The 16,115-nt window shown below is 36.6% G+C and overlaps 1 protein-coding gene across 3 annotated transcripts in view; it reads right to left on the bottom strand.

Annotated features, from left to right (window-relative positions):
- Positions 1-16,115, bottom strand: part of ZFPM2 (zinc finger protein, FOG family member 2) — a 321,808-nt gene that overhangs the window by 248,996 nt on the left and 56,697 nt on the right. The window contains exon 2 of one of the 3 annotated variants that reach the window (XM_084511800.1): positions 1,135-1,293. The exons of 1 other annotated variant lie outside the window; for it this stretch is intronic. In XM_084511800.1, the coding sequence (XP_084367926.1) occupies positions 1,135-1,293 (159 nt within the window). Of the gene's footprint in view, positions 1-1,134; positions 1,294-16,115 lie in introns of those variants that run through there. One more of the 3 variants, XM_084511802.1, reaches the window with a different exon arrangement.

The following is a 16,115-nucleotide window of genomic DNA, read 5'->3' as shown; positions in this document are numbered from 1 at the left end:
ACTGTTTTGGTCTTTTAGGATTGCTTCTTAGTAAGTATCAAGAACTTACTGCAAAAATAACTTATTTTTTTCAAAAATCTGTAAACTACCTTAGAGGACATGTAGAAAATATTTTATCTTGCCTTCCCTTGCTGTTGACTGAAGACTGTAGGAAGGACTAATATTTTGCAGTCATATTTGATTCTTCAAATAGATTTATTTTACTTTGTCCAAGACAGCCAAAAATAATTAAAAAACAAACCAAACAACCAAAAAAAAAAAAAAAAAAGGAAAAAAAAAAAGGAAAAAAAAAAGAGAAAAAAAAGGAACATACAAAGCTATCATGAGAAAATACATGTTGATATTTGGGAAAGAACAGGAAGACAAAGAAACCATTGATTTCCAACTGCCTGAGGGGGCTGTGGACTAAGAAGAATATCACCCCAACAGTTCCAGTTATTTGATAGGCATCCTTACCTGCAGAAGACAGACAACAAAGCAATCAAGTGCAAATCTGGTAGGAAGAAGGTTAATCAATGTTCCACATAACAGTGTGTTTTTTCTATCAGCTGAATGGGAAACAGCACAATTTTGAAGACTGAACATTGGGTAGGAATAAGCTGGAGTGGTTTATGCTAAAATATATATATCTTCAATAATTTGCAAGTAAAGAATGCATCAAAAAGGCATCTGCAACTTTAAAAGTTATCCTTTCACAAATCACTAGTTTTCCACCATGCATAATAAGTTCTATAATAAGCTCTATTTTAATCCTAGAATCTACAGACACAATCTGTTTTTCTAGCAATGTTTCCTAGGCAAAGAAGCAATGAACAGACATGCTGCATTGCTAGCTTCAGATCTGATAATAATTGACTTCTGAGACCTGTTCTCTACAGTTAAATACATAGAAAATAACATTCTTGGAAGAAAACATTAAAGGCAAGACGATACACCTCCCTGCAAAGTAAATCTTCCATCACATTTAAATATTTACCATTTAGCAGGCTAACCTCCACAAGTCACAATTTTCCTGTTTTTAAGGTATCAAATTAATAGGTCTTTTTATACTTTTTAAACCAAAAGAAGAAGCTTTTTGGCCAATTGGACACAGTTCTGCCAGAAGTCCCTCAGGAGGTGGGCTACAATGATTACCTTTATTACAAAAGTATTCCACTTCTTCGCAGCTCAGATTTTCAGGCTCAAACTCTGCAGAAAAGCTTTCCTCCAATGGAAAGTCTTCTTTTGAGACAGTATCATTTTCTTCAGACAGGCATTCTTCTTCTTCATCCTCAATGGCATCCTCAAGGGGCCCTTTAAAAAGAATCAGGAACACTGTGGCAAAACCATCTAAAAGGACAATTTGAAATAAAACCTTAGTGAACTTATAACCACAGGTCTTTAGCTAGTTCTTTCTTCCACAGCTGTTTTCAGCATTTATTAGAATTGACCAAATAATGGTTAATTGACATTGAAATTAAAAGTGATTGTTTTCCTAACTGAGGACTTCATAATATGCAAAGTGTTATTAACAATATGTATTAATAATACTCGCACATCTTTTTTCATTATTCATCATGCTGTAGTATTAAAAGCAGACACTTTTAACAATGGAAATCAAAGCTGTTTTTGTAAAACCATGTAAACAGTCAAGAGCCTTCTCTTGTTGATTGTTAGTCATTGTTTTTTGATGCTGAGTTACAGTACTTAATAGACTCCCTTCACAAGCTTCATTTCCAGAGTTAGCAGTACAGATGACAGTAAATTAGTATAAAGGTATTGACAATATAAACTTCATCTTATTCTGCTATTTTCCTTCAACCAGCACCCGAAGGAGTGTAAAAAGAGCTTCATATTCTCTGCGACCATCCATTTGCTAGACTTTAATAGACTACCAGTCAATAGGTGAGACTCAGACAAACTATTATTTCATTTCCTTTTACAGAGGCCAAACAACGAGTGTGGTAAACTGCTAGCTGTGGGCTACGACAACACATGGCAGTCACAAGAGCAGGGCATGAGTCTGAATTTGAAATGGCAGCTAGTCTTTGATTCTCCTAGATACCTAAACATCCCACTCTTACAAAGCCTTTTGAAGAGAAAGCGTCTTGTAGATCTGTAATACATAACTCGCAGATTACCAGTCGGAATGTACTCCAAAATTAAAATTTCTTCTCTCTTATATACACACTTCACAGCCATTGGTTAACAGCAACTATTTGCTAAAGACATCTCCTGTGCAGGTGTAGAATTTCACCTTAGATTTAAATAGAGATATGAAAGAACTAAACATATTTGAATTTAACTAAGATTTTATTAAATGTCAGTATGTTTCAAAATCCATCTTAAGACTGGATTTCAAAAGAGGGATTTCATTATACGTGTTTGAGGCTTGAAAAAAAAAATACTTATTTCACTCTCCAATGAAAGCACAGTCTCATTTATAATTGACTGAGTATTTCTTCCTTGAAATGAAAGCTAGCTAGCTAATGAAAAAAAATGTAATTTGTATTTATATTATAGTTTTCCAGTATTAAATACACTATTCCTACATAATCTATCACATTGATATACAATACGTAAATGATTCTGTTGCACTCGATTAAAAGAGAGAGATAAATTTTTAAAAGAAATCAAATATTGACTACACTCTAATTTTATGTAATTTATTATGAACCAGGGACTACCAACATTTATTAAAACAGCAAAATTCACTTTAGCATAATTCTTGCTTCAGAGGAATATGATGGTTACTTTTTACTGTAATTGACTGAGATTCCCAGCTGGGATTCCATAAATTAATATAGCTTACTATCTTTCATGGAAATATAACTATTTATGCCAGCTGAGAATCTGACCAAATGAACCCACTTTTGTGGACCCATACTCACCAATGCAAGCTATCATTCAACAATATATCTCCTAAAATAAGGGGTTATTATTATGGCTGAAGAAATAAAGATTCCCACTGTCAAAGTATCCATTACTGTTAATTGCACTTTCTAGCCATGTTGGGAAAAAATCCAGCAATTGAATATGCACACAGAATGAAGAGTGGATATCACAGTGCACAGAATTGAGAACAAAGCACGCACTGGAAGAGCCGTGAGCAATGTGCTGCATCTAAATACGGGCAGTTTGGGCTCCTCAAATATGTCCAGTTCCATTTCAGAAATGAAAGCACAAGAGCATCTGAATGACCATCAAAAATACCTTCCAGATCTCATGATTTTATTAATATATGACACTGTCTGTAGGGCCATTTACTGGTGTGTACTCCTAGAAGCATCTGTATAAATAAAATAGAAGGGAGGCACACAATGAAACAAAAAAATAAGCTATTTTAGGGAAATGGAAATTTCTGCCAGGTATAAAGATGGATAAATACCATTTTCTACATCATCTCAAAAGCAGCCATACTCCCTCAATATTTTTTTCACGTATTTTTAATCCAGGGAAAAGATATTAACTTCATTTATAAGTTTATAAAACATAACCTACACATTTCAGTGAAAGTTGACCTCTTCCTGAATGACTCACTCTTTGTCATTTGTCTTTTTAAATGTGTCTTGCAAAATTCAGCATAGAAGTATGTGCAAGTAATCCAGTTGGCAGGTGTATAAGACATTTTGGTTTGTTTCTAGATGTTAAACCAGTTTGTTTGATCAGGTCACTAGGACATAATCAGCACGCTAATAATAACTGTACGTTAATTAAGAAAATAACAAAAGTCCAGTGGGTATGCTATCATTTGCAGCAGTCATGGAAACACACCTTATAATTGCCATTGACACTGCTTCCAAGAAGGCAGAAGGAAACCAATGTATGAACCAACCCACAGAGCAGGTTGATAAACCTCCCCAATTTGAGAACTGGGACTTAATTTTTCAAACAAATCTCAGGCTAAAGAAACGATTGGAGAGTGCTTTCATGGACACATCATACGTATGAATATGTATGTAACATTTCGTAACAGTAACATCTTAGCATTTGTATGCATAAATGTAAATTTTGTCATATCTAAACAAGTTCAGATGTCTTTTTGCATCTATACTAGGTTTTGTTTCAGATATGCTAGCCTACATGTAAAAAACAGGGGTGTTTATCCAGTTGTGTATGGGCATGGATCAGACAGAGCTTTCCATAATGGTTTAGATCAGTGGCTGACATCAGATGCTGCACTCTGAAAAACAGCAATACTTTTGCTGCAATGGAGCGATCAGTGCATAAATATTTTTCTAAGTTTCATGCTGCTGCTGCCACCTTGTCTAATTCATACATCTGCCACCCGATCCTTGGGATGAAACCTGTCTTATTCCTATCAAGTTTTCTTCTATTTTTTAAGGATTCCAACGCACTCTGTTCATGCTCCAACCTGTAAACTGATGACTTTAATAGAACTAACTAAAGAAAAAGGCATTATTTTACGAGTAAAACTAGTCCATAAGGACAATAGCCAAATTAAGTATCACTTGGTTGCTAGTTTCATGTAAACTGAAATATTTATGCCTGATTTCTGTGGTTATTTTTAATTACCACTGAAGCACAGAGTTAAAGAAAACAGTAAAATCAAAAGCCACTTACTAATCAATAAAAACAGATTAAACTTTCTATTCCTGACTATTCTGCCATTATTTGCACATAAATAGATGGTGCATTTGAATAAAAAAATAACAATCAGAATCTCACAGTAAAAAAATTAATGGAATTATATATTTTGGACTAATGTAAAAACATACATACATTTGCATGCTTATGTTCACCTAATTTGGCCATGTGTTTCAAGCAGCCTCATACTGATATTGGTAAATCAAATCAACTGAAGTATTACTAAAGAGAACCTGAAGTTCTCTGGTTCAAAAATGTAAAGGTAGTTTTTTCAAAGTTTTCTAACTCATCTTTCTAGAGGACAATCTACTCTGTCTGCTGAACTTTTTCACAAATGTCGAATATTTTAAAATGCAGAAGACATATAGAAAGAAAAAAAAAAAAGCCTTTATAAAAAAGTTTCTTTCATTTTCTCTGATAGGTTCTTTTTCCAGTTGTTATTATTTTGATATATTACCTTAAACGGTCTAAGTACAGCTTAATCTTTAGTAGCATATATACTACAATATACTACAGTAATTAAGTATACTTAATTAAGTATACTATACCGTATACTTCAGTACTACACTTTATGTTCTGTATTTCTTTTAAATTGTTGATTGACTTTAATAGTGGTACATGCATTACTTATACCAACCATGTTGCACCTATGGCACATGTGTATGATGTCTGCTTTAATTTAAACTGGAACAGGTTCAAGTTCTTATCCCTGTTCTGCTGAAAAATGTTTTCCAGTAACTGCTGATTAAGCATGACATTACAACAAAACACTGCCATAATGACAGAGCAATGCAAATCCAAATAATTCCTGCCATGGAAATTCATCTGAGTGTCACAGTGATCTGACAGGGAACAGCTCTGAGATAAAAGAGCAAAATTTCAAACTGGGATGGTGTAAGAGTTTAGGGGAATTGTTAATTCCAGAGAGACCATCAAAATGTCTTCTATTCTCATTTCAACAGTTCTTTGCCTGCTTTGTGAAAGAATCTGATGTTGTGTAAAGAGAGGTGAATCTGAAATGCTTCAGATTAACTAGATAAATCATAAACAGTTAACAATTTCCAAAAGCACTAGATAAAAAGCTTAATTTCTAATCTTATATGGGGGTACTGAAGACAAATGAAGGTTCCATTACTTCATTCTGTACTTCTCACAAAGCCTGAGAAAAATATTCCTTCATAAAAGAAGCAAACACCTGTATTGCACACAACACCAGAGATTCTGGATTCTGGTGGATTTGATAGTTTATTTATTCACTTGGTACTTACTCTATTTTATTAATATTTATTTTTATGACAATAAATCCATTCGTTTGTTTGTTTATTTTTAATAAAATAGATAAACAAATGGCAGTAGAAAACATTACAATTACTGACAGCAATGAAGAAATGAATACGGTAGAAGACTGTATGGCTTAGTGGACACAGTAGTCCACTTCAAAAAATCACCACGCATAATTTGATACAAATAACAGTGTCTACTGAGGAGAGGCTGACGAGTGAACTGCATGTGCCTTCATGGAGAAAATTACTTCTGATTGAGGCCACTTGGCAGTGCAGTGTGGGGAAATCTGAACTCCCTAATTTGTACCAAATTTGCAGATACTCAGGCACATATATATTTTAGAACTATTAATATATTAAACGCTTGAAAAAATATTTCTTAAATAATCATATAAATGTAAAAATACACATACAAACATACAAAGATAGCTAGCTAAGTGGCAATTTTTACTCTACACAATAAGAAATAGATGATACCTCAACACTCTAAAGGATAGACCATATGTAGCAAAAACAAAACAAAACAGCTGTAAGCATTTTAACAGCATGGAAAAATGTGAGAATGAAGGACCTAAAAGGGTTTACACCCCCTTAACAAAATAATCTTTTGCTAAACACTCCTCTGAAGACAAATCTGAGCTTTAGACCTATTGTGGATGTTAGTCTTCATGCAGCAATGCATGACTCTAGTTTTATGGTAGTATAACCATAATGAAATAATTTAAATTCAATAGCACTAAACTGGGGAAGTTTTTTAATCATTTATCACAGTCAAATTCATCAGAATTCTCTGTAAATGAAACCACTTTAACGCATGCTCAAATTAACCACATGCTTATATGCTTTCCTTTTCAGTGTTTTGAGCTTAAAATGCTTGTACCCTCCTGTGGGAAAGTTTCATTGAAATAATTATCTCATGGAAATGTTAAGTGGTTAGCTTCCTTCCCACCTACCAGTATTCTCTTGCATTCCCAAAGCAGCAACATAAATCAGTTCTCTTAATAAAATAAGAATGCTTCAGAAATCTTACAATACTTGACAGTGAGTGGCTGGGGAGACGTTAATGAGTATAATTAGTAGTAGTAGCATTAAATAATAACAACTCAGATAAATCAGAGAGGCCTGAAATTCATTGGATCAACATCATGCATTTTGCATGTTCTGCACAGCCTATCCAGTATTTCCTACGAAAACATGCTGCCACACAAGGATTATCATCAGCTTACAGTAAAACTCAGGTATGCAATGCTCTATGACTACAGAGGGCAAAGCTGCAGAAAAATCAATCCATCTGTCTCCTCTTTCAACAAGGTTTTCTTCCAAATACAGTGACTTAAGAAAACCAGCAGGCAAACGCTTTATATTGATTCACATGCAGAAGATACACAGGGATCTTTTTCCTAAAAATTCAGTCAGGAACACTGAGAACAAAAAAGGGTGCACTTTATTCCATTTTTCATATGGCAGTGAGGGTGAAGACATTTCATGGTCATTCAGAGTTACCCTCCTCCTGGGAAAATTTCTGTACAGGACTTCTTAGCTACCTCTTCAGTCTTTTAATTAACTCAAAGGAATTGTTTTTTCCAATCACTGTACTTTTAAAACAGCCTAAAGACAAGTTTAACAGCAATCTAAACAACATCAACAGCAACAGAAGCAGTACAACTTCTTGAGGAAGAAATTTTATGCTACTACCCAAAAAGTTCTCTCAGGTTCCCTCTCTGGGAAACTGGCTTTCTCTTGCATTCTGTAGATTTATTTTTATTTTTTTTTTTAGTGTACAGGATCAGATATTTCAGGCCCTGTATGTTCAACCAGGGTAGAAACACAGAACAATAAAATAAGGGACAAGAATACATGCTGATGTAATCAAAATAAATTTTCAGTTTCTTTCAAAGCACTAGGACTATCAGATATTGTTTAATCACTGAGACTTTCAGAAGGAGAAACTCCAACTGCAACTGCATGGATAAATTGTAGAAATGGAAGCACACAACAGTGCTCCAAATGACATAATAAATGATAATAAAAGAAAATGATAACAAAAGCTTTCCTATGCACTTTCTCCCTGCACCAGCCACATGACCCCATGACTGTCCAGCCCACATTACTTCTCTTTCTCTTAGCTTTTAGTTCGCAGTGATTCCAATTTTCATTGTAAAAACTACCGCCTCTCCCTTCCTCCTTGTGAGAACTGAAAATATTTTCCTTACGTAATTCCAGAACAGAGAGGAAGGGCCAAGAGAGGTTCCTAAACACACTTCTGGTTGACATTAGATGGCAATACCTAATCTTGACAAACTGACTGCTGCAGGAATAGTTTAAAACATAAGCATGCTGTTGGCAGTAGGTGACTGAAGCACAAACTGAAGCACTAATCAGTTTAGAGAAAAATGTAAATATACTTCTTAAGAAGGCCAATATTTGTCAAACCACTCCCACTTTTAAAGAAATGCTTCCCTCTTCAGTCCACTGAGTTTTCTATTTAGCTAAACTAAGTTATTTTGGTAATTCATATCACATGTTTACAGCTATACTCAACAGACACAATGTTACCTGTGCCCATTGAATGTCTCCAGTCTGTTATGTAAATTGGCTGAAAAAAAGTTTTGCCCAGATTGAAAGATTGCACCAATTTGTGAGCTATTCGTTACATTTTAATTGTGGCATCATAGCAGAATAAACCATCTCTTACTTTCAGACTGGTAGAAACTTTGTAAGCATGATTTAATGACCAACTTAATAGAAAAAGGAATGGAAAAGAGCTGCTCTTTGGACAGTATAAATCCACACCAACCTGATGTAATTGAGCTTAACAACAAGAATAAAGTATATTTCTGTGGAGGAAAAAAAAAAAATAAAAAAAGGAGTTATTTTTATATGTGCAAGTTCTTCCTGCAGCCACTCACTTTTAACATAAGTTGCATCAGGGGATCTGGTAGGAAGGAAACATTTTTATTAATTTTCCCCTTATCTGTAAGAAGAATGCTGATTTTTTTTATTTTTTTTTTTTTTTTCATTTACGTTCCTTGCCTGCAGGTAGCAGACCAAGAAAATCATATAGCAGAAATTCTTCCTTTTGATTAATTTCTTTCCATGTGTTATGTTATTTCTTATATATAATTGATTTCAGGTTTTGCTCGTAGCTGTACATCTTTTTTATATCTGCACCTACTGCCTTCCTTCAATCAAGAAAGTTGAAGGAAATTACCTGAATTTTGTTAAGTTTATTAAAAAAAAGGAGCTCTGTGAATATTTAAATTGAGTTTTGAAATGCTAATACAAGAAAGATATTAGAGAATTTTAATAGTAGGTTCAATTTGACCCACAGACTATTGTAGAAAGGGTCAAATTTTATTCAAATTATTTCTTTACAGCAAAAAATATGAACCCTTTGATTTTACAAAAGTAGATTAATATTCTTCTCTGCTAGGTCTTTTGGCACTTCAGTGCATGACTGTATTAACTGTGCTTGTGTATAAACTTTTCAAAGACCTTTAAATGTTCCAGTAATTTGGAACTTCACTTTCATTTATGCTCATCTTCTTTTCTCATAGTATTATCCAAGAGGCCACAACAAAACTGCAAGTGCCTATAGTCAGTTTGCTCTTAGAGCCAAGGCCAGAATATTTCTAATCAATAAAAGGGAAATGATAAAAAAAGTGACAATTCAAAACATGTTTATGGAAACATAGTTTAAAGAAAATACTATGCATGTGTACTGTGAATACCAAAGTTTCATTTGCATAGGAAAAATTAAATATGTCCATGGAAAATGAGCTTTAAGACCTTGGCAAATAAATTACAGACCCCAGATTTCAAGCGTGGGCTCATGTTGAAATAGTGGACTAGTGCTACCTTTATCCATAAAAGAGTCACAGTTTCTTCCTTTAAAGTAAACCTTTTCTGGTTCATATGAGCCAAGAAATATATATCTACTCTGCAGATGAACCTGGGGGTTTATCAATTTTACCTCAAAATGAACAGAAAGAATATGAAGAAACGGTAAGTGGTGTGTAGTACTGTTATTACACAAACTGTAACACAGGTAGAGCTAATCATACTCATTTACCAAATGAAGGGTATCATTTTTTTCCAAAGAACTTAAATTGTTTTGAAATAAGATGAAAGGCACTTACAGAATCTTCCCCTCCAACCTTCCCACCTGTCAAAGTGTCACCTTACTACAAAACTCTCAAGATAAGGATTTTTCCAGGTATGTCTATAAATACCATAGGGAATAACCTTAATAACCTTTGTTTGTTTTTTTTTTTTTCTTTCTTTTTTTTTTTTTTTTTCTTAAAATAAAATCAGACAGTGACAGTATAAAAGACTTAATAGTTGCAATTTCATTCTGTAATTCTACTCCCAGGAATAAGAGCCAGTGGAATTTTTAATAGCAACTTCCTTGGTATTATGATGCCAATGTGACCTCAAAGCTGGTAGCAGTGAAGGGTATGAATCCAGCGGGATCTTAATTGATCCCATGCAATTGTACTGAAATAAAACCTGCAAAGTATTTCAATAAAGAATGAAACAGAAGGTTATCTGGATCTTCTAGAATTAATGACATTTTTCAGCCTTCTGAACAAAAAGTGTCAGTAGAAATTTCATCTTCGAAAGTCTGGTGTTTTTTATCTTTTTTTTTTCTTTTTTTCTCTTTTTTTTTTTTAAATTAATTATGATGTATTCGCATCATTTCAAAAAATAACAGAAATAATATTATTTGGTTTTGCTCTCAGGTAACTGAAATATAGAGATTTAAACTAGAAAAGAAGGGCCAACGTGTTTTGCATCTTTAAGTACCCATTGTGCGGTCATTGATCCTGGTTCAGCCACTGTTTTTCTTGCTGAATATACAAGTAAAATAGCAAATTAGGTTCTAACTTCAAAAGTTTCCCAACTCCTCTATGTGCAGTAGAACTGTATTACATCTCTCAGCAAGTTATGGGCCTTAGTCCTACAAATTTTCAAAAACTTTTTTGTAGGATTCCCTACAGACCTTTTTATGTCCCTGGGAAGCCAGATGTTTGCTCCCATTGATCCCTCACCCAAGGTAGACCAACAACACACCTCAGTCTCACCAGCAACTTTTGCTAGATTTACCAGAGAAGCTTGAGACAACACATAATTAATACCAAGAAGGTATTCTAAAGGTACATTGTTCAGAAAATAAAGGCCAAGGAGAATATACCCCCTCTGATAAACAGCAAGGGAGAACTGGTAATGACAGACATGGAGAAGGCTGAGGTATTCAACAACATTTTTACTCCAGTCTTCATTGCCAGTCAGCCTTCACAAGTCTCTCAAGTCCCCGAACCTGTAGATGAGGGCTGGGGGAGCAATGTCCCTCTAACTGTAAGTGAAAAGCATGTTTGAGACTACCCGATGAAACTGAACAGGTCCAAATCTATGGGGCATTCCAGTGTCCTGAGGGAACTGGATGATGTAGTTGCCCAGCCTCTCTTCAGCATATTTGAAAAGTCATAGCAGCCAGGTGAAGTCCCTCATGACTGGAAAATAGGAAAAACAATCCCATTTTTAAAAGGATAGAAAGGAAGACCCAGCCAACTACAGACCAGTGAGCCTCACCTCTGTGCTTGTGAAGATCATGGAGCAGATCCTCCTGGAAGCAATGTCAAGGCACATGCAGGACAAGGAGGTCATTTAAGACAGTCAGCATGCCTTCACCAGGGGCAAATTGTGCCTGACCAATCTGGTGGCCTTCTATGATGGAGTGACTGCATCACTTGACAAGGGAAGAATGACCAATGTCATCCACCTGGACTTCTGCAAGGCCTTTGACATGGTGCCACTTGACATTCCAATCTTCATATCAGAACGAGGTGGATTTAAAGGGTGGACCATTCAGTGGATAAGTAATTGGCTTGACAGGCACACCCAGAGAGTGGTGGATAATGGCTCTTTGTCCAGGTGAAGGCCAGTGATGAGTGGTGTCTCTCAGTGTAAAACTGTCTATTTAATATCTTTATCAATGATATAGACAGTGGTACCGAGTGCACCCTTGGCAAGTTTGCAAATGACGCCAAAATGAGTGGCACAGTTGATACAACAGAAGGGAGGGATGCCATCCAAAAGGACCTGGACAAGCTTGAGAAGTAGACCCATGTGAATGTAACGAGGTTCAACATGTCCAAATGCAAGGTGTTGCACCTGGGTCAGGGCAATCCCAGACATGAGGACAGACTGGGAAAAGAGCTCATTGAGAGCAGTCATGCAGAGAAGGAGAGTTCTAGTGGATGAAAAGTCAGCAGTGCGTGCTTGCAGCCCAGGTAGACAACTGCATCCTGGGCTGCATCAACAGAGGCCAGCAGGTTGAGGGAAGTGATTGTCCCCCTCTGCTCTGACCTCATGATGCCCCGTTTGGAGTGCTGCATCCCCCAGCACAAAAAGGATGTAGGTCTGTTCGAACAGGTCCACAGGAGGGCCAGGAAGATGCTCAGAGGGCTGGAGCATCTCTCCTATGAAGAAATTCTGAGAGAGCTGCAGATGACACCAAGTAAGGTGCGTGTGTCAATCTACTTGAGGGTAGGAAAGCTCTGCAGGAGGATCTGGATAGGCTGCACCAATGGGTTGAGGTCAACTGCATGAAGTTCAACAAGGCCAAGTGCCGGGTCCTGCACCTGGGGCGCAATAACCCCAAGCAGAGCTACAGGCTGGGAGAGGAATGGTTGGAGAGCTGCCAGGCAGAGAAGGACCTGGGAGTGATGGTGGATAGTTGGCTGAATATGAGCCAGCAGTGTGCTCAGGTGGCCAAGAAGGCCAACGGCATCCTGGCTTGTACCAGGAACAGTGTGACCAGCAGGGCTAGGGAGGTGATCGTCCCCCTGTACTCGGCTCTGGTGAGGCCGCACCTCGAGTACTGTGTTCAGTTTTGGGCCCCTCGCTACAAGAAGGACATCGAGGTGCTTGAGCGGGTGCAGAGAAGGGCGACAAAGCTGGTGAGGGGTCTGGAGAACAAGTCCTACGAGGAGCGGCTGAGGGAGCTGGGCTTGTTCAGCCTGGAGAAGAGAAGGCTCAGGGGCAACCTTATCGCTCTTTTTAGGTACCTCAAGGGAGGCTGTAGCGAGGTGGGGGTTGGTCTGTTCTCCCACGTGCCTGGTGACAGGACGAGGGGGAATGGGCTTAAGTTGAGCCAGGGGAGTTTTAGGTTAGATGTTAGGAAGAACTTCTTTACTGAAAGGGTTGTGAGGCATTGGAACAGGCTGCCCAGGGAGGTGGTGGAGTCACCATCCCTGGAAGTCTTCAAAAGGCGTTTAGATGTAGAGCTTAGGGATATGGTTTAGTGGGGACTGCTAGCGTTAGGTCAGAGGTTGGACTCGATGATCTTGAGGTCTCTTCCAACCTAGAAATTCTGTGAATGTTCAGCCTAGAGAAGAGAAAGCTCTTGGGAGACCTCATTGCAGCTTTTCAATATTTAAAGGGAGCTTATAAGAAAGATGGAGAGTGACATTTTTCTCAGGCACATAGTGATAGGACAAGGGAAATGGTTTTAAACTCCATGAGTGGAGATTTAGTAAAGAATTTCCTCCTAACCTCTAATCTAAGAGGGAGGTGAGACACTGGAACTGGTTGCCCAGAGAAATTGTGGATGTTCACTATGAGGTTGGATAGGGTTTTGAGCAACCAGATCCAGTGGCTGGCATTCCTGTCCATGGCAGGGGGGTTGGAACTGGATGGTCTTTAAGGTCCCTCTCAACAAAAGCCATTCTATGATTCTGTTGCTACAGAATTTGCTACTATTAAGTGTGCACTTAGAGTAATTTCCTGAGTCCACTTTGGTTTTAATCCATGCAGTGTAAATAAGACAAGTTGACAAAGCCTATCTTAAAGGCTAAAAAAGTTTTTAGTTTTGTTTTGTTTTTCTTTTCCCACAGGAATTTAGCTCGCAATAAAAAAAAAAATAAAAAATAAATAAATAAAAAAAAACACCACATTTCTCTACCACCACAATTATTTCACTCAAGTAGTTCATTGATGCAAGTTTCCCAATTTGAAATATTTTGACATAGTCAAGGCCTCATCCTTCGGTGCAGAGCAGTGAAGCAGTGAAGTGAGCACCAAAGAACACACATTCTGTGACTATGTACACATTAAACTGCATAAGCTATTTTTTAAATATGTTTTTCCAACTGTCTGGACTATTTAGTACAGGTTTGTCACTTCAGTTTATAAATAAATAAATAAATAACAAGCATTGTGTTATTGTATTAGAGAGCAAGAAAACCAAAATAATCACTAAAAAGTTTAAAATATCATTATTAACAGGTGTTATCTATGACAAAATAGTTACACTTGCCACTAATTTTATAAAGTGCACCCACAAATTGTCATAGCCCTGTTCCTCCTACTGCTGTCCCATCTTGATCACTCTTTTAATCAGCAGCACTTACTCCCTAGAACATTGACAATGGACTCTTCTCTGGAAGAGCTTGTTAGAAGATGGCATCTCAGCCAGTCAAGATTTTATCTTCTTGTACACTAGAGATATAACAAAAGAAATAAGGAGGAGCAATTTTTTTCAGAGAGATGTTGTCAAAGATACAGAGTGAGAAGAGGACCTACTTTCTGCCATAGTTGTCTTTCTTCTACCTACTGTTGTAACAACATCAAAGGGGAAGCTCCTTAGTAGATGCTGTTCTTTGTATTTCTGATTGTATGAAAGGAGGAAAAGAACAACAGAGGTGACAGGATGAGTATTCTGACTCAGAGCCCTACTAAAAATCTATGCAGCAGCATAGAAACAGTGCAGTACCACAATGCACCACTTTTCTTGAAGGGAACTGTTAACTAAAGCCTGCAAAGCAAACAGGAGGCTGGTCATAGAGATCTCAGAGACAGATCCATGATGCCTGTAGATAATCGTCTACATTAGGAGTAATTTTGCAATGGTAGTTTATCAGTGGTTTTCTTAAATGTAACATAGGAACAAAGAATTATTCCCTCTTTGCTTATACAAAAATATTCTCCCTGAAGCATTTTTTCCCTGGATTATTTTATAGTTTTTAAACCCATCATTTATTTCTGTATGATTTGTATCTGCTAACTTTTACAAACTAATTCGTGAAACTGTTGGCAATCTAACTCAAAATACTGGCAATATAATTTGCCCCATGATACATGGCTAATAACGATACAAATATTATCCAATTCAAGTGGATTGCTGCAGTTAAATAAATATGTATGAAAATACTGTTTAAATTCACAGGCTTTAAAAATAATAAAAGAGAAGGCAAAAAAACAAACAAACAAACAAAAAAAAAAACAGTTTGTAAGAAGATGGTTCTTACCGTTTATTCTAAGATGAATAAAATTATTTATATCTGTATTATAAAAGTTCAAATATTTGATACCTTGTCTATGAGTAGAGCCATTGATTTCTATAAATGAGGACAAAATGTATCAGAAATTTGGATTTTTTTTAAACAAACAAACAATAAATGTTCATAATGTTTTCTTGTTTTCCCAGGTAAGGTATTCTAAGATTTGATAATTCACCATTCCAATAAAGGAAATTCCCTTCTTTAGCATTTTCCAACCATGGACATAATATATATGAAAATGAAAGGTGCAATAGTGATTGTTTCCTGCAGACATAGTGAACTGCGATACCAGCAAGCAACAGGAACTTCATGTGTCCTACTACGACTATTCAGGATCTCCAATATGTAACATACTGCCTGTTACTGAGGAAGCCTTTCTTTAAAGCCTTCCCCAAGTCTATGGCAAAGCACCATACTCTAAACAAGACAAATTTTATCTTACATAAAGCTTTTCAGAGCAATGGAGGATGCCAGAGTTCACTCTGCCTCCAACTACAGTAGTTTTGTGGCCCTTACTCCAAACAGTACTTCTCTGGCAATCACAGGAGGAGTGAGTGACAGATACTGGTACTTGCTAATCACTGTTCTCACTCACCTGATAGAGGGAAAAATGCGATGCAAGTAGGAGCACTTTGAAGCTACTAATGCTGCTGCAGCAGTGTATTTAATGGCCAGCATGTTAGTGACAATGAAAGAAGAACCACACATCAAGTACATTAAGGGATCAGAGGAATACATACTCATTACTCACTGTAATTTTGTATCCCCAGTTTCAAGACAAAATACTCAAATTTTTCCCCATAAAGGAAAGCCACCCTATACTGCTATAGAAAACTAAAGGTCTTTTTTCTTCTGTTTATTTAATATTTTCTATTTTTGTATGTAGCTGCAAATTATTCCT

This window comes from Aythya ferina (genome assembly GCF_964211825.1).
Source record: "Aythya ferina genome assembly, chromosome: 2".
NCBI lineage: Eukaryota > Metazoa > Chordata > Aves > Anseriformes > Anatidae > Aythya > Aythya ferina.
The sequence above is the reverse complement of the archived record's forward strand: the minus strand, read 5'-3'. Positions and strand labels throughout refer to the sequence as shown.